General features: G+C 57.5%; 1 protein-coding gene and 1 long non-coding RNA gene across 2 annotated transcripts; one reads left to right on the top strand and one right to left on the bottom strand.

The window, feature by feature from the left end:
* Positions 1 to 263: 263 nt before the first annotated feature.
* Positions 264 to 5,385, top strand: LOC137462537 (green-sensitive opsin). The gene is made up of 5 exons (XM_068172984.1): positions 264 to 1,580; positions 3,225 to 3,393; positions 3,666 to 3,831; positions 3,937 to 4,176; positions 4,334 to 5,385. Exons 1-5 carry the CDS (start codon positions 1,220 to 1,222, stop codon positions 4,463 to 4,465), a joined length of 1,068 nt encoding a protein of 355 aa, XP_068029085.1. The 5' UTR covers positions 264 to 1,219; the 3' UTR covers positions 4,466 to 5,385.
* LOC137462541 (uncharacterized) lies at positions 2,215 to 3,640 on the bottom strand. Its single transcript, XR_010993723.1, has 2 exons — positions 3,343 to 3,640; positions 2,215 to 2,277 (listed from the first exon to the last, which is right to left on the bottom strand). It is a non-coding gene; the product is annotated as an uncharacterized lncRNA (long non-coding RNA).
* Positions 5,386 to 19,018: the final 13,633 nt, after the last annotated feature.

The raw sequence follows: 19,018 nt of genomic DNA, 5'->3' as shown, positions 1-19,018 counted from the left end.
CGTTATCCGATCAGCTCCCTTAACGCCCCACATCCCCAGGATTAATGGAATAGCTTCCCTAAGGCGCCTTAGGCAGGTCCCCATGGAGCACCCATGACCCAGAAGGAAGAAATGGAGAAGAAGAACTTGGGTGAGATGGGGCACTGGTGCTGGCCCTGCTGGGAATGGTTTCCCAGGCTCGTGTGTGCTGGGATCCTGGGAAAAGCTCCCACGCTCCGTGCTGGGAGCCTGGGAAAAGCTCCCTTCCATCCCTCTGGCTCTCCCAGGCTGCGCTGGTCTCGCCACACTCTCTGCAGGGAGCTCAGGACATCTTTGCTGTCCTGTGTCCCATGGCACAGCCAGGGGTGGGATCAGGGTCACACAGCCAAGAGCCCTGCCCCAAAATGCTACATTTACCAAAAAATTACCAACTGCATTACCTTGGGGATGGGAAGTGGCTTCCCCTCCTACCTTTGCTCGGCTCCAGGCCCTTGGCTGTGTCAGCAGAGCCTGGATTTGGGATGCAGACCCCAGCAGCCCCCACACTGAACCAGGCACCCAAAACAGAGCCCAGCCAACAGCTCAGACCCACAAAGCTCGGTCCAGTCTTCCCCCAGTGACCTCCCCAAGGTCAGTGGGGCAGAGCTGGCCACTCCCCAGTCCCCAGCTGGTCTCACAGCGTCCTTCAGCCGCCCAGGGACACCCCAAACCTGTGACACCCCAGAACAGCCCATTTTCACATCGGCCCCTCCCAAACTCCCCACTGCTCCTCCCACCTTTGCCCCTCTTCCCAAGCGCTCCCTACCCCATCCCTTCCTGCCCCCAACACCTTAAACAACATTAAACACTTAATGGCAATTAATACGCTTTAATGCAGGTTTTGGGGCCAACTGGCTGCTTAGAGGGTGCTTAAACCATCAACCCCTCTCAATCCCGTTGGCCTTGTCATACAAAGTTAGCCGAGCCCCTCATCAGCCTCCCCCCTCCCTCGAGGAGGCCGGAGGGTATAAAACCACCCCAGGCGCGGCACCGCCAGCCCCCGGCACGGCACCACCTCCATCCCCTCAACTTCTGCTGCTCCTTGTAATCCATTCACTTTTTAGGTTGGAGGGGAATCCTCTCACTGCGCACTTTCCGCGTTGGGAGGGGGTGGGGCTTCCCTTTTTTTATTAATCAGGGTCGGAACGCAGTTCATTGCCGAAAACCCCTCCGGCAGAGCAGCTCCCGTAGCGAGGGCAGGATGAATGGGACGGAGGGGATCAATTTTTACGTGCCTATGTCCAACAAGACGGGGGTGGTGCGGAGCCCCTTCGAGTACCCGCAGTACTACCTGGCCGAGCCCTGGAAATACCGCCTCGTGTGCTGCTACATCTTCTTCCTCATCTCCACCGGCTTCCCCATCAACTTCCTCACCCTCCTGGTCACCTTCAAGCACAAGAAGCTCCGGCAGCCCCTCAACTACATCCTGGTCAACCTAGCAGTGGCTGACCTGTGCATGGCCTGCTTTGGTTTCACCGTCACCTTCTACACCGCCTGGAACGGCTACTTCGTGTTCGGCCCCATCGGTTGCGCTGTGGAGGGATTCTTCGCCACGCTGGGAGGTAAGGGATGGGAATGGGGGCTTGGGGCTTCCTTCTCCAGGGCTTTGGGAGTCTGGTCCAATCTCTTCATGGCACTGTTGGGATGTGCAGCATCGTTCCCCCTCTTGTGGGGCTCGCCCTGCGCTTAAAATGGAGGAGGAAAAGAGATTTCTGCATGTTAGAACTTGATAGCAAGAAGCCTCCATGGCACGGTGGCAAGGAAAGGAAGTTTGGGAAGGGATCCTTGTTTGCAGGATCCAACCTGGGGTCACCTGGCCCTGCTGGTCACTGGGAGTGTGATGCCAAGGTGGTTACCAGAGACCTGCCAGGCATGACCACGGCGTGTTCCCGAATCGATGCCAAGCAGCTCGGACCAAGGACAGGCTTGGACTTGATCACCTTAGAGGTCTTTTCCCAAACTTCACGATTCCATGATTATTCCTTTGCCCAAAGGCTTCCCTTTTGAGGAAATGGAGGGTTTAGAAAGGGAAGAGAAATCCCTCAGCAAGGGAACCCCATGGAAGAGCTAGAGGCGTGGAGAGATGAGAGGGCTCAGAGCTTACCCAGGGGCAAAAGGAAGGTGAGGAGGATTCAGGGTGGTTCTCAGGTTCCACAGGGATGGCTCAGCTCTGTCCCAGCTGCACCAGATTTGGGCGCCCTTGGGATTTTCCTTGAGGCATTTCTCAGGGACACACACAAGTGCTGCCAACACTTTGCCCTGCAGAAAAACAGGGAGAATTCACTCGGCAGCTGGAGCCCACACAGCCAGCCCTGCCCACGCCACACCTCGTGATGGATCTGACAGCCACCAGTCCTTGTTGGAGAGACCCAGAGCCACCACAGGGACTTTGCTTTCCTTCCCCTAAACAATGCCATATCCCACAGTGAAGCTGCTCTGAAAATACACATTTTAAAAATAGGGATGTTCTGCCAAAGGCACAGCTGAATGTCCTGATCCAAGCCAAGGAGCAAGGCAAGGCTTGGGTTTGGGTCAGAAGATCCCAAAGTCTGCTCCATCCCTGCTCAGTGAGCCTTGGGCAGCGTTATTTTGCCTTCCCAATGTTTATAGCTCTCACAGGAGGAGGAGGAGGAGGCTCCTGTTCCCAGGGAAGGAAGTTGGCTGGGAAGCAGCGGCTGCTCGAGCAGCAGGTCCCCAGCGAATCCCAGCACAGGGTGTCGTTATCAGCAGCTTATCACAGCTGGGGGCATTAGCAGGCTTACAGCACCGACTAAACGCTCCCAAATCCCCTGAAGTTTAATTATCCCTCATAAATACATGTGCACGTTTCCCACCCACACAGTCCACCCTCCCCGCATCTCCCCCCTCCCCGATCCAATGCCAGCAGAAGGCTCGTGAAATGCACATTTAAAGGAATCAACAGGTTTGGAGGCATCTGGCAGCATTGCCAGGAATTGCGTTTCCCCACGCCCAGGTGGGATTCTCTCCCTTGATTCTTAATTTATTAAAACCCCTCCGCCCCCAGCATCCCCTCAGCTCCCAGACCTTCTGCACGTTACGGGTGGAGGTTTCCCCGTTTTCTGGCAGGATGCTGCTTATCCCACGCTGATCCCCACCTCCCTCTGCTCTCCTCTGGAAGCACCAAAGGAAGGTGGAGCCCAGAGGGGCACTGACCCCTCCCTGGGCTCTCCCTCTCCTCCCCGCAGGCCAGGTCGCCCTGTGGTCCCTGGTTGTTCTGGCCATCGAGCGCTACATTGTCATCTGCAAGCCCATGGGCAACTTCCGCTTCTCCGCCAGCCACGCCTTGATAGGCATCGCTTTCACCTGGGTCATGGCCATTTCCTGCGCCGCCCCGCCGCTCTTCGGCTGGTCCAGGTGGGTCCAAGGATCCTCAGCAGCTCCCGGATCCCTCCATCCGTGCAGGGAGAGCAGGTGGCTCCCACAGGGAAGTGCTTGGCCTTGGAGGAGGGAAATGGATGTCCTGTTCCTGTGGGAGGAAGGGAGTGTCACAGCAAGCTGGCACTGCGTGCTCGAGTGCGCCCAAACCACGTGTACCACCCTTACAGCATCCCCCATCCTCAGGGAATTCCATCCCCATTGCCCCCAAGGAGGGTCCCGGAGCAGATTCCGACCTCTCTCCCGGCCAGGTACATCCCGGAGGGGATGCAGTGCTCCTGCGGGCCCGACTACTACACCCACAACCCCGACTTCCACAATGAGTCCTACGTGCTCTACATGTTCGTCATCCACTTCATCATCCCCGTCGTCATCATCTTCTTCTCCTACGGGCGCCTCGTTTGCAAAGTCCGGGAGGTAACGGCCGGAGGGGACTCACGGGGACAGGGGGGTGGCTTGGGCAGGACGGGGGATGTGGGCTGGCGGTGGAGACCTGCCCCTCACCACCCTCTGTGTGCACAGGCAGCTGCCCAGCAGCAGGAATCGGCCACGACCCAGAAGGCGGAGAAGGAGGTGACGCGGATGGTGATCCTCATGGTGCTGGGCTTCATGCTGGCCTGGACGCCCTACGCCGTGGTGGCGTTCTGGATCTTCACCAACAAGGGCGCCGACTTCACGGCCACGCTGATGGCAGTGCCTGCCTTCTTCTCCAAGAGCTCCTCCCTCTACAACCCCATCATCTACGTGCTCATGAACAAACAGGTGAGACGCCCCCGGGGCTGGGCAGCATGTCTGGGGGCTCCACGGGCACATTGCTCCTTCCCAGAAGGGCTCTCGGTCCATCCAGGGACTCCTGGTCCTGTAGCACATCCCTGCTGGCCCCCCAGTGCCACCATTGTCATTTCTCTCCCCTCCCCAGTTCCGTAACTGCATGATCACCACAATCTGCTGCGGCAAGAACCCCTTTGGGGATGAAGACACCTCCTCCGCCGTATCCCAGAGCAAGACCGAGGTCTCCTCCGTCTCCTCCAGCCAAGTATCACCCGCATAGAGCACGGACAGTTTGAACTGGGGTGACCTGCCGAGCTCGGGGACCCAGACAGATGCCCCACAGCCATTCCCTCGTGCCCTGGCCCCCTCCCCTGCAGGGGAATTTAGCTGTGCCCGTCCTGCCGTAGCGTCCCCTGTGCAGACCCCACCCCACACATCCACGGGGACCCACACGTGGCACTCTGAGCTCTGCCACTCCCAGCCCGGAGAGCCCAGGGCAGTGCCCCAGCTCCCAGGAGCTCGTCACCTCTGGGGGACTGTCCCTACCTGTTCCCATCAAGTTCAAACAGCAGCACTTGGTGGGGACCCCAGAACTTCTCCTGCCTGAATCCCATTCCCCGCCACCATCGCCCTTCCCTGGGCTCCCGGGGGCGTCACAGGAGTATCCAGGCCTCATTTACAAAAATCCAAATATTCTGGCAAAGCCCCAGGAGCGGGACCCCATGGCTGGGGTGGCCCCACCCGCTCCTCACCAGGGCCTGAGCCCGGGGCTCTCTGGAGCCACGCTCCCACCGGGATCCCCACCAAGAATCAATTCCTGCAGTCTCTATAAATCAATATAACAAACGGAGCCACGAGCGGGCTCCGCTTCCAGCCCAGCCCCCTCCATCCCCAAGACAACACTGTAGATACAATTTTTTGTCTTGGAACCTGTAAATATTTGCTCATGTACTTTGAAATCTCTATCTCTCTCAGCCCTTTCCTTTCTCCTCCTCTTCCCCACTCCAAAGCAGAGAAATTCCCCTTCCACCTCTGCTCCAGCTGGACAGGCACAGCCAACCTTGGAGGGTGGGGCCGGGACCCGAGCGCTTTCCTGTACATATTTTATAAATAAATAATCTCATGTCAGCACAAGGACGTCTGCAGTCAAGGAGTAGGGATTTAAAAAATAAGAAATAAACAGAAGCAGCACAGAGAAAAACCCAGACGCTCAGTCCTTGTCCTTTCTCTTGGGCTGTGGGGACAAGATGCTGGTGGCCAGCTGGGGGAACACGATGCTGCTCTTGGAGACACAAGCCTGTAGCTTTCCCAAAAGCCATGGGGAGGGGGATCTGTGGGTGACACCATCCCCACAAGGTGACAGCCCTGTTAGCTGGAGCACCGAAGGTATTTAGAGGCAAAAAGAGACACACAGGGCACAGCCCTCGCTGCCAAACTAGGGACTTTTGTACTTTAATATTTAAGATTTCCCCATGTAGCCTTAAATAAAGATTCAACTGAGAGCTTCTCGCAGAGTTCAAGTTCGCCTTCCTGCGGGGCCCTTCCAGGCAGCGTCGTCACAGAATTGGCAGAATCAGGGAAAAATTGTTCCCTGTGTCAGTGAATTCATTCAGGAGCGGCTGGAGAGCGATCCCGGTGCCATCGCTGCCAGAACCTTGCCCTCCTCCCCTCCTTGCTCAGCTCACACCTCCCCTCTCCATGCTTTTCCTCCTTTTTGGGTCCAAAGCCACCAAAACCAGCGGCAGTCCCAGGCTCATCCCTGGCACGGGAAGGCAGGGATAGGAAGCACTTTTTGCCCCAAAACACCAGGCCCTGGGAGGGGAAGGATGCAGCCCCAGCCCTGGCTCTCCAGGTACTCTCCTGTCTCTGCACCCACCCAAACTCGGGGCTCCTGGCCAGGATTGCCCTGGAGCAGCTCCCACACCACTCCTGCTGTGCTGGGTGATTCATGGCCACTCTGCCCATCCCAGGAGCCTTTTTTCCTTCCCTACAAAGCCCCGAGCCCAGCCCGCATCCAAGCTCAGAACTGATTTCTTCAAACCATGGGGGCAGGGGAGGAGCAACCACCAGACAACCAAAAACCTCACCCAGCCCAACAGAACCAACCCTTCCATGGCAGAAAGCACCTCATTCAAAGGTTCCTCTTGCAAAATCACCCAGGATTTCTTTCCTTCCACTTTTCCATAAATACATGGGTTTATCCAGGCACTGCATTTGCAACCAGCAGGGACCATCCTGGCATCACCCACTCAGAGCAGGCACCACCAGCTGCTCCAGCGCCGCTGGCCTGGCACTGCTGCCACCTAAATTCAGATGCAAACTGAGGAAAGCAGCCAGACTCGTCCAGGGAACGGAGACAGCTGGAATCTCGGGCCCAAAGGGCATTTCAGTGTCTGACTCCCATCCTTCTGCAGCTGGGACTGTTCCTCCTCATCCCAGCACTGCTGTCAGCTGGTTTAGGAAAACTGCAGTAATTGGCTCAATTCATTTTAAATCACTTCTCATTTGTGCAAGCAGCACTCAGGGAAAAGCAGCTTGGAGTTAATAACGTCCTGATTTGGAGCATCCACAGGGATGAGGGGGAAATCTCAGTGAGGTGCTCTTGGTCTTTGTCCCACAGCCCTGGGCACAGACAGAACCCTAAAAAAAGGAACAAACCAGGGTCCTGGCCCAGTGCTGTTCCCTACCACCCTCATCCTGCCCAGGGCTGATCTCTCCAGGCTGGAATGGCACTGCCTGGATATCTCCCAGGACATTTTTATCCCATCAGTGTAGAAGGAGCAGCTCCATGTCAGAGGGTCTGGCTCTGCTCATTTGTCTCTGCCAAAGGAAAAACATCTCCTTGTCCAGTCACTCCAGCAGCTCTGGAAACAAGAAGATTAAAACCCTCAGACACTCCCCCCTTCCCTCTGTGCCATCACACACAGCTCTGCGGGGGCCAAATCCCTCTCTGGGGTGCCCAGACCCTGATACCAGGGGGAAAAGCTGCTACTTAAGGGAAAAACTGCTGGAATTAGAGCTTGGGAGAAGCCAGGATTGTCCCTGACAGTGCCAGAGGGACCCTGCATGGCCCCAGCAGCCCAGGGAGGCCCAGGCAGCGTTTGCCTCCCACCCAGGAGGGTTCAGGAGTCCCCACATTTGTGTCACTTCCCAGCACAACCACGTTTGTGTTTGTGTCACATCCCCAGCCCGAATCCATCACGGCCGCCTGTGTCACGTTAGCAGCAATAAAAGGATTCAAACAGCAATTCCTTACTTTTATGAACAAATGGCCCTGGCTGGATGATTCAGGCAGCATTCAATTCCCAGCCAGAACGTGTCAGCAAAATCCCAGCCTCTCACATGTAGGTGGATAACTGCAAATGAAAGGAGGGAATTATTAGCACTTAATACTTGGTGGGTTTGCACTCCCCAGTACTCCTCTCTGGGAGATGCCAAATGCTCTGGTGCTCCAGGGAGGGCCCTGCCAAGGGGGGCTGCAGGGATTGGGGTGATGGCTTTGGACACTGGGATCGACCTCACCCCAGTGCCAGGCCCCTGCTCCAGCCCAGCCCCACTAGAATCCCTTGTGTCCTCCAGCCTGTCCTGTCCACTGCCCTTTTCTCCTCTGATCCATCCTCTCCAGAACCCCTTTTATCCTCCAGACTTTCCCCTCCAGAGCCCTTTTCTCCTCCATCCCATCCCATCCTGTCCCATCCCGTCCCAAGCCCCTTTTCTCTTCCAGCCTGTCCTTTCCACAACCCTTTTTTTCCTCCATCCCATCCTCTCCAGAACCCCTTTTTCTCCTCCAGACTTTCCCTTCCAGAACCCCTTTTCTCCTCCAGCTTGTTCCATCCAGTGCCCCTTTTCTCCTCCAGCCTGTCCTTACCAGAACCCCTTTTCCCCTCCAGCCCATCCCATTCTGAGCCCCCTTTTTTCCTCCAGCTCATCCCATCCCAAGCCCCTTTTTCCTCCAGCCCATCCCCTCCAGAGCCCTTTTCTCCTCCCCACACCCCTCTCCCATCTCCCCCTCCCCACCCAGGGAGCCTCAGGGACCCCAAGCCCCTGGTGGCACAATCCCCCCCAGCTCCAGAGGGATCCAGGGAGGCTTCCCCAGGCCCCTGGGGCTGCTCCTGGCCATGCAGAAGTGTGCTCCACACTCTCCATTTCTCCTTCACCCAGCCTGACCGTATTTTTGTTCATCAGACTGACAAATGGGCAGAAAACAGACTCCTGGTGATTTCCTGCACAGGCTGCCCACTCCTCCTCTCCCCTCGGTGATGACTGAGAGCTGAAAAAGCAGGAATAGCATATAAATTTCCTCCCTGCTTTAATAAATACCTCCATTACCTTGTGCTTTCCCCCGGCTCGCTGTGCAGCTCCTGCTGCCCGCCAGGCAGACGTGATAAACCAAAATTCCCATTTCTGTGGGGAATCAGCAGCAGGGCTCGGGCAGGCTGGCAGCAGCATGGGAGGGGTGAACCTCCCACCTCGGGGGTCTAGCTGCAGCTTCACATCATCCCACGGGGAGATAAATTAATCCATTTATTACCAAAAGGGAGCTGGGGTTTGTCTGGTCCCTCTGTGGACCCCCTGTCCTGGTCCCAGGGGGAGGAGGGGTCCCACCATTCCCAGGGCTTGTGCCAGACACCTCTGTGCCCCTCGGGGTGAGCCTGGGGTTTCCTGAAGGGTGGGAATAAAGACAAACCCTGCTAAAATCTCAGCCAGAGGGTGCAGGGGGAGCAGACGGGTTTGGTGGTGGAGGAAAAGCTGTCCCAGCTGGGGTCTGTGCTGTGGGCAAAGCCCCATGCTGGATTCCTCTTCCCTGGGCCTCCTTCTGATCCAAATCCTTGCCAGGGGGGCTCTCAGGACACCCCGGACGGGATGTGTCACTGTCCCTTGGCCAGGAGACCCCTGAGCGGTGCAGGAGCAGCCCGAGCATCCCAGTGGGATGCAGAGACCTCGCTCCATTCCCAGCCCACCCCATCTGAAGGACAACGGGCAAAAGCCACCGGCCTTTTACACCCCCAGCGCTGCCAGGAGCCCCATGGGCACCGCTGTCCCCTGTGCCACCCCCAGCACAGCCTGATCCAGCCCTGCCAAGCGGGCAGCGCCCCTGTCCCCATCCCCCGGGCACAGCGCTGCATCCTCGGCTCCTCCTCCCCCAGAGCTGGACTGACGGCGGTGCTTTGCAAAGCCGGGGGGATAAAACACCTTCCAAAGGAGCATTAGGGGGTGGCAGCCACCCAGTTTCCCCCTTAGCCAGCGATTGCTGCGTCTCATCCGCTTGCTGGAGTCTATTTAACGCCTACATTTAACAAGCTCCTCAACAAGTCGCAGCAGCAAGTGGCAGCGCCCGGCTCCCTCCCTGCGAGTGGCATTTGGGGGCCCAGCCCGGCAATGGGAAATTCCTCCGAAGTCTCCTTGATTTATGGCTCTCGTTAATTCTCCAGGAGGGCCCCGAGCGCACCGAACCTCCGAGGGATAAATAATTTACCGGCTGGTTAAATATTCTTTAAGGGCTGCAGAATATCAGTGGGAGCGGGGATTTGGGAGGGGGAGTGACACAAAACTACAAATTGAGCCCAAAAAGCGGGAGGGGATGGCCTGGAGCAGGGAAGGGATGTCCCAGGAAGGGAAGGAAGGACCAGGACATGCCAGCCCTGCTGCAGTGGGATCAGCACAGCCAGGGGGTTGGGGGGAATATCCCATCCAGATGTGCCCTGCCAGCTGTGCAGGGCTGCCCTGCCCCTCCGAAGGAAAGGATGAGCAGGGAGGGAAGGGAGGGAAGGGAGGAAGGTGGCAGCAGGGAGGTGGCCCGGCCTGGCAGGGCTCGAGCACAGCCTGGTGTCAGAGGATGCTGATGCTGCCCCAAACCGGCACTGCCTGCTGCCCTCGGGGGCCGAGCTGCGGGGACACAAGGTTTTGGCAGCAGAACCTCGATGAAATGTGGTGCCAAGGGGATGTTTCCACCTCCTTCCCTCCTCCTCCCCAGGGATCAGGGCGGCATTCCCAGCGAGGAATCCCCGGGCTGATGCTGGAGGGAGACCACGGAGCAAGAGCAGAAGTGGGAGAGGAGAGTCCAGGTGTTCCTGCTGCGAACTCCCAGCACCTTTCAGCCTCGGCTCGGGATATTTTGGGCTCCCCAGAGCAGCGGGGCAGCCCCGAGCCCTCTCCCGGCCCCGCAGCCCCGCGGATCCGGCGGAGGTAGAGGGCAGCAGAGCCTGCTCCTTGCGGCAGCCGGGATGCGACAGGTCCTGGCTGCTGGAACCGCGTCAGGAGCAAATGGAATAAAGCTGCTCCATGCAAAGGAACAGCTGGGAGGGCTGCCCAGGCAGCGTCAGGCAGGAGGGACAAGCTGCACATCCCAGTGGGAATGTGGGATGGAGCCAGGATGGGTCCTGCAGGCTCTGGGACACCTCTCCCCGGTGGGTCTGGGGACAGCGGGGCCACAGGTCGGGTTCCCAGGTGTCCCATGCCATGGCCACGTGTCCTGCTGGTGCCACAATCCTGGGACAGTCTCCAGACGCTGGAATTTGCTCCGAACAGACACAGGATTTCCATGGGATGATACCAACGCTGGCAATCTCACCCCTCTTCATTTCCAAGAAGTCTGGAGGGCTGTGGGGATGAATCAATATTAAAAACACGTTTATAACCTCCACACCCCGTTCCCAACAGCGCTGGGGCTTTAGCTGGGATCTCAGGAAGGAGGAGCTCAGGCCAGGTGCCCCCACCCTTTCTCCTCTCATTTGCTCATCCTCACCCCTTGTCCCAGCGCCCCATACGCCACAGGGATGGATGCTGGGGGTGAAACAGGGAGAGGAGCTGGAGCTGGGATGGATCCCTGCTGTCCAGCCTCCAAAAGGAGGCAGGGAGGATCAAATAACCTGAAATGAATGGGAAGAGGAGCTGGGACTGCAGCCAGGAGGGACCCCGGACCCAGGGACAGAGCCCCCTCCTCGCTGAGGGCTGTGCTGAGGAGGGGCTGGCACAGGAGGGGTGGCACGTGGATTTAGGGCTTGATTGGAGCCTGTTACACTCCCGAGGGTTTATCTGGATCTATACCCAAGTGTCAGAGAGGAGAGAGACCCTTGGGGCCGAGCAGGGACCAAAATCCTGAGCGTTACTGAGTCCTGCTTGTTTAAAGGAACAAAAAAAGAGGTTTTTTTCCTAATTCCCACCCCAAGAACCTGCAGAGAAGTGAGGGAGGGGTCTCATTCTGCCCCTGCCCTGAGCTCTGGGGAGTCCTGAGGCTCCTGAGTCCTGGAGGTCCCGAGCCGGGGCAGCTCCCAGCCCTGGGCAGGGAGGGCTGGATAAATCCATGCCATGGGCACAGCGAGGGACCAAGGGCCACTGGCACGTGGCCAGAGCAGGACTGTGATGTTCTTTTTGTTTTTGGTTTTTTTTTTTTTTTGTTTTTCTTTTGAGGGCAGCAGCTACCGCCTCCTTTTCCACCTTTTTTTCCCTGTTTTTCCTCCTTTTCCTGGTTCTTCTCCTCCTCCCCCTCCGGGGCTGTTGCCTCCCGCCTGCGGTGCAGATGGCCCAGCATATGGGCAGCCTCCCCTCGTGCTCGCACCTTGTAAGCAGATTCTGTCAGGTTTAAAGAGGAAAAGCTTAATTAAGCAGTTGTGTGTGTACAATTATGTCCTTAATTATCTCCGCGTTTCACTCCTTTGTTGCTCCCTGTTCGCGAGAAGTTTGGGAACAACCGCAGGCGTCCAGCAGGAGCTTTTTCCTTCCGTTTTCTCTTTTCTCTCTCCTCCTGCCCCATGTTAGGGATTTTCTGGCTGAAGGGAGCTGCAGGACGAGCCCCCCCCGGCCGCTGGGATTCATGGAGCCCAGCTCGGTTCCCGAAGCAGAGCAGGTTGCCAGCGGCGCTGCCCACACAAAGTGCGAGTTTAGCTGCTCAAAAGCTGCTCCAGCCCAATTTATCACCTCCCACATTTGTGCTCCAGCAGCCGCAATGCCCCAGCCCTACCCCAGCACCCTCGGGAATAAACAGACCCCGTGAGAGCATCAGCAGGGTGATGCTTCATTTCTCCATGCTCCAGCAATGCCAGCCAAGGGGCCCCTGCTTAATTAATTCCTCTAATTACTGCATTTCCCCCCACTTCCCACCTTGGGCAGCAGGCCTGACACATCTCCAGGGACATCCCGGGGTGCCCTGGTCCCCTCCTCGCTCTCAGTCAGGGTCTGGAGCCGCCTGCAGAGATCAGGGCCGAGAGGTGGCACAAACAACCAGCTAATTTGTGGTGGTGCTTTTATTTTATGCTCAGAGCACTAAACAGCCATAAACATCCCGAGCTGGATGGTGGAGCTGGGGGTGGGTTTATTGTTTGTAAGTCCTTGAAGTTTTGCCATGAACCTTTTATTAAAAATAACCCCAAACTCTCGTTTCTGTAATTGAGTGTATTTCAAAACCCACATGCTTGCATTTGTACACAGGTATGTTTATATCGCCACCAGTTAATTTTTATTTACCTTCTAGTGAAACTCATCTTCCTCCTTAATTCCCAGGCCTGTGTTCGCTTTCAATTCAGAATTGGACCCAACAATCAGCCGTATATTTAAGGTGCCGTTAAATCCTCAGCTCTGCTCTCACAGCTTCCAAACCCAAGCACAGCAGTGACTTCCCCCTCCTTTTCCAGGCATCCCAGCAGGTAAAATGAATCTTCATCCAGCTGAGAGGTGTCAAGTGCAGGGAATGAGCCCGGGGAGAGCGGCGGGAGTGATAGGGGCTGCAAAGGTGGGGGGTCGGGGGAGATTGGAGGGAAGGAGGAGAGGAACAATCTGTCCCCTGCGGTCAGGGATGGAGATTTGGGCTGGCTGGGAAGGGAAGCTCTGTGGAGGGTTCAGCAGTGGAGGGGGCAGAGAGGGGAGCTTCAGGAGCAGGCAAAGCTCAACCTCATCGCATCCCTTCCCCCTCCGGCCCCCTGCTCGCTCCCGTCCCCAGGAAAGGCTTTGTGTCCCCGTCCGACCTGCGAGCAGGGCTGGGGAGCTCACCAACCCCTTCTCCCGCAGCCTGGGGGAGCGGGAGGGGCTGAGGACTGCCTGGTGTTCTCTAGTCCCGAGTTTCCACAAAAACCAGCCCGTCCGGAGGGGCAGCAGGGAGCTCCCTCCTCTCCGCTGCTGTGTCCGTCTGTCTGTCTGGCCCTGAGCTGGCCCCGGGGCAGAGCACAACGTCTCCAAGTGGGGCTGGGGCAGCTCCTCCCGCCCAGTTCCCTGCCCCGCTCCCCAATTCCCCTCTCCGTTCGTCAATTCCCTGCCCCGCTCTCCAATTCCCTTCTCCGCTCCCCAGTTCCTCTCTCCACTCCCCAATTCCCTGTTCTGCTTCCCAGTTCCCCTCTCCACTCCCCAATTCCCCTCTCCACTCTCCAATTCCCTGCCCCGCTCCCCAATTCCCTGCCCCGCTCCCCAATTCCCTGTTCTGCTTCCCAGTTCCCCTCTCCGCTCCCCAGTTCCCTTCTCCACTCTCCAATTCCGCTCTCCACTCCCCAGTTCCCTGCCCTGCTCCCCAATTTCCCTGCCCCGCTCCCCAATCCCCTCTCCGCTCCCCAATTCCCTTCTCCATTCCCCAATTCTCCTCTCCACTCTCCAGTTCCCTGCCCTGCTCCCCAGTTCCCTCTCCGCTCCCCAATTTCCCTCTCCGCTCCCCAATTCTCCTCTCCGCTCCCCAGTTCCCTGTTCCGCTCCCCAATTCTCCTCTCCGCTCCCCAGTTCCCTGCCCTGCTCCCCAATTCTCCTCTCCGCTCCCCAGTTCCCTGCCCTGCTCCCCAATTCTCCTCTCCGCTCCCCAATTCTCCTCTCCGCTCCCCGATTCCCTGTTCCGCTCCCCAATTTCCCTCTCCGCTCCCCAGTCCTGCCCCGCAGGGAGCACCCGGCGTGCGGGAAGCCCCGAGCCGGGAGCCCCGGGGAGCAGAGCTCTGGTGTCGGCGCGGGGCAGCTGAGGACAGGAGCGGCTCCAGGCGGTAATTAACAGCCGGGAGGAGGGCTCTGATGCCGGAGAAGCCTTTCATCCCTCTGCCACAGCCCAGGGCTGCGGGAAGGCACCAGAGCCCGGAGGCTTCGGAGATGTCTCACCCCAGCCTGGCGCTGGTTTTGGGGCGCAGCGGGGAGAGGATTTGGCAGCATCAGCATCGGGATCAACACAGCCAAGTCCCCGCGGCTTCTGTGCAGCCCCAACATCCCCATCAAGGCAGTTTGGGATGTGGGCCGTGGCTGGAACACGGGGCAGGGAAATCGCCTGCATCCCAAACCTACATCCCCGAGGGTGTTGAGGAGGCAGGTTCAGGGAGCCCAGGGCTTTCCTGGCCCCGCTGTATCTCGGTTGTTCCCACTCCCCTCGCTCTCCAGCAGGAATTTTACACCCTGCAGGAATTTTACACCCTGCAGGAATTTTACACCCTGCAGGAATTACACCCTGCAGGAATTACACCAGGCAGCCCAAAGCAAACACAATATTTTAAAGCCCTTCCCAGCCTAACCATCCCCAGCGCTATTAATAACACTTGTAAGGAGTTGTTCTTGAATAGATATGATTTTTATCTTGACAGCGTCTCCCTAAATCATTTTTATCCCCACGAAGTTTGCGAGGAGCAGATTTTCTGAGGGCCATTTTTCTTGGCAAATATCCCCACCCCTGTTTAGTGCTCACTCCCTCTTTAGTTACGGTTTGGGCCGTTCCCCACCCTCACCTCAGCTCCCAAATCCCTCTGTCCCCTCCCTCCATCCCCCCTCCACATGTGTTTTACTGGTGGCAGCAAAACGAACTCAATCCCTCAAATCTCTGTGGCTGAGAAGCTGTTGGGAGGTGGGCAGGGGGTGTGAGCTCGCTGCCAAAAATCCCCCTGTCCTCCTTCCCCGCTGCGTGTTCAGCCACAATTCCAGCGGTCGAAAGGCACAGAACTCCCCTGAATTATCAGAATTATCAGTTTTTCCCGGCACAAAAGCGGCCGCAGCCCCCTGGTTGTGGCAGATGGACAAAGGCACGGGAAAAGCTCGAGGCAGTGGGGCCATTCCGGCTGTCACATCCATCACTTGCTTGGGAATAAAGACCTTTTTAAAGAGAACTGCGGGGAAAGGAGCAGATTCTCTGATCCAGCTTGGGAAACACCGATTTTGCTGGCAGATGGCCCGGCCTGCTCCTCCTGGGGGGGATGAAGCCATCCCGGGGCTGCTGAGCTCACCCCAAAGGGGCTGAACTCACTCTGGGAATGCTGAACTAACCCCAAAGGTGCTGAATTCACCCCAAAGGTGCTGAGCTCACCCCAAACATGCTGAACTCATCCTAAAGGTGCTGAACTCACCCCAAATGTGCTGAACTCACTCTGGGAATGCTGAACTCACCCCAAAGGTTCTGAATTCACCCCAAAGGTGTTGAACTCACTCTGGGAATGCTGAACTCACCCCAAAGGTGCTGAATTCACCCCAAAGGTGCTGAGCTCACCCCAAACATGCTGAACTCATCCTAAAGGTGCTGAACTCACCCCAAAGAGGCTGAGCTCACCCCAAATGTGCTGAATTCACATCAAGGGGGCTGAACTCACCCCAAAGGTGTTGAACTCACTCTGGGAATGCTGAACTCACCCCAAAGGTTCTGAACTCATCCCAAAGGTGCTGAACTCTCCCCAAAGGTGCTGAGCTCATCCCAAATGTGCTGCACTCACTCTGGGAATGCTGAACTCATCCCAAAGGTTCTGAACTCACCCCAAGGTGCTGAGCTCATCCCAAATGTGCTGCGCTCACTCTGGGAATGCTGAACTCATCCCAAAGGTGCTGAACTCTCCCCAAAGGTTCTGAGCTCATCCCAAAGGTGCTGAACTCACCCCAAAGGTGTTGAACTCACTCTGGGAATGCTGAACTCACCCCAAAGGTTCTGAGCTCATCCCAAAGGTGCTGAACTCACCCCAAAGGTGTTGAACTCACTCTGGGAATGCTGAACTCACTCTGGGAATGCTGAACTCACCCCAAAGGTGCTGAGCTCTCCCCAAAGGTGCTGAGCTCACCCTGAAAGTGCCAAACTTCCCCCGTGCTCTGGCTGGCACAGGGACCCCTGAGGTGGGTGGAGGTGCCTCTTGGAGCAGGGGTTGGGCTGCAGGAGGTGCAGGGACAGCACCAGGATGCTCCTGGGTTTAAACCCCTGAGGGCAGAGCACCCCCGGGCCTGGAGGGTCCCACCCAGCCCCTTCCTGCCCCGCGGAGCTGGGGAGGGCAGAGCAGAAGGTGGATGTGAAAAATGCGTATTTTATGATTGGCTCTTCACAAATATTAAATTGAATATTGTATTTATTATGGAGGGTTATTTTGTAGCGCTGTATTAATCCTTTTTAAGTAGTGCGTTAAATATAGTTTTAGGTTACAACATAATGTTAAAAGAGAAACTCTGCGATGTAAGATAATTTTTACTAGCTCAAAAAAGGGATAAGATAAACAAGAAACTGAATACGTGAGACTCTGAAAGGAAGATCACTGAGAATCCTGCCTCAGGCAGAATAAACTGTATAAAAACCACTTGAAGGGGACGGTCGGTGTGAACATGGGAGACCCTCTGCTGTAGGGGTCAGACCCGTGTCTCACCCAGCGCCGATCCCGGGCTCGGCACTGTCCTTTTAATTGTGGCTGGCTTGGACCGACTCTTGACCGCTGAATAAAAATTTATTTTTCTTGATTATGAATTCGGCTGGATCGTTTTTACCTAAATTTTAACCTATTGTTACCCTATAACAATGGGTTTGCAGGAGCAGAGGAGGGCAGCCAGCAGAGCCCAGGGGCCTGCAGGCAGCAGAGCTTGGTCCCCACGAGGATTTGGTGGCTGAAGTGAAGCCCTCAGCCCCACGGGACAGAGAGCACCTCACCCAGCTGGAGCTGGAGCCCGGGAAGCCGCTCCAGCTGGAAAAGCTGGACATTTCAAGATGTGAGGAAGCCCGAGGGGCAGCGCTGACCTTTGTGGCTCAGCTGGAGCCACAGGATGAGATTCATTCTCTCTTCCTCCCTGACAGGGGTGTTTGGTGGAAGTCAGCAGAGCCCTGAGCATCCCCATGGCCAGGCAGGGGTGACCTGGCATTCCCGGGGCTGGAGAGCTCAGGGTGATGCAGCCACGGGGTTCAGGCCCCATCTCACCCCCGCCCCTGCCAAAAACCCTCTCCCGGGAATGCCGGCAGGAGCCAGAGCCTTGGCTGCAAGTGCCACACGGGCAGAGCTGCATGGCTGTCACCCTGCTGGGGACGTCAGGGCTGCTGGAGTCCCCATGGCTTTACAGGACAGGGTTTGGAATCCCCCACAAGGAGCCACCCACCCTGGGGTCCCTGCAGAGCCAAGCCAGGAGCTGGCAGGAGCCTCTGGGTCATGGCCACGTCCTTTAGAAAGGGCCAGGAGCCCCTCAGGAGGTGGAATTCAGGGATCTGAGCTCAGCTCCCATCCTTTAGAAGGGCCAGGAGCCCCTCAGGAGGTGGAATTCAGGGATCTGAGCTCAGCTCCCATCCTTTAGAAGGGCCAGGAGCCTCTCAGGAGGTGGAATTCAGGGATCTGAGCTCAGCTCCCATCCTTTAGAAGGGCCAGGAGCCTCTCAGGAGGTGGAATTCAGGGATCTGAGCCCAGCTCCCATCCTTTAGAAGGGCCAGGAGCCCCTGAGGAGGTGGAATTCAGGGATCTGAGCCCAGCTCCCATCCTTTAGAAGGGCCAGGAGCCTCTCAGGAGGTGGAATTCAGGGAGCTGAGCTCAGCTCCCGTGGAGGAGCAGGGGAACGAGCCGTGCTCTTCCCGCCAGCCCCAGAGCAGCCAGCGCTCAGGAGTGGCAATTTGGGAATGGCTCTTGCTGGAGGAAGTTTCTCCTCCCAGGTGTGGGCAGGAGGCCCCTCCGGGCTGTCAGCAGCTGGCAGCGTTGCTGGCAGTGTGTAATTAAAGCTTTTATTCCGTGAAGGCATCGAGGGCGCTTAGCAAAGCAGGAACCCAGCCAGGCCAGGGCCAGCTCTGTGCACAGGGGAGGGAGAGATGCCAAAGCTGCCTGCAAGAAAGTTTGGGCTTCATCCTCCTCTCCCAGCTCTTTAAATCCACCCTCATCCAAACCTGTGTCTGCAGGGTTCAGCCGGGCAGGGCCAAACCCTCCTGTCCCGGCAGCTCCATTCCCAGCACTGCTCCTCACCCTCAGCTCTGCCCTGGCTCAGGATCCCGGGTCAGAGATCCCACGGACCCAAGTGAAAAAGGAATTTCTCTCCCTCTCCCCAAACACCGCCCTGTGCGTGAGATGTGAGCCAGGCGTTCCTCCACCGGCTCTGCTCTGATGGCTGGGGACGCTCACAATAGGCAGGAGGGGCTGTGCCTGGCCACGGGGGGACAAAAAACACCCCAAAAGTGCTGGCAGAGGTGCTGGCTGCAGCCCTGTCCCACGCACAGCTCCGTGCATGGAGAGGGGACAGGTCCTGCCTCTGCCCCAGCCCCCATGCACTGCTGTCCCCTGCCCGGGGCTGGGGACACTCCAGCAGCAGGACAGAGCTCACCCCCTGTGTTTTGGGGAGCACAGGGACAGCACAGAGCTCACCCCCCGTGTTTTGGGGAGCACGGGGACAGCACAGAGCTCACCCCCCGTGTTTTGGGGAGCACGGGGACAGCACAGAGCAGGAGGAGCAGGACAGAGCTCACCCCCCGTGTTTTGGGGAGCACGGGGACAGCACAGAGCTCACCCCCCATGTTTTGGGGAGCACTCCAGCAGCAGGACAGAGCTCACCCCCCGTGTTTTGGGGAGCACAGGGACAGCACAGAGCTCACCCCCCGTGTTTTGGGGAGCACGGGGACAGGACAGAGCAGGAGGAGCAGGACAGATCTCACCCCCCGTGTTTTGGGGAGCACTCCAGCAGC

The sequence above is a fragment of the Anomalospiza imberbis genome, chromosome 26 (assembly GCF_031753505.1).
Source record: "Anomalospiza imberbis isolate Cuckoo-Finch-1a 21T00152 chromosome 26, ASM3175350v1, whole genome shotgun sequence".
NCBI lineage: Eukaryota > Metazoa > Chordata > Aves > Passeriformes > Viduidae > Anomalospiza > Anomalospiza imberbis.
This window is presented reverse-complemented; position numbering and strand designations above follow the sequence as displayed.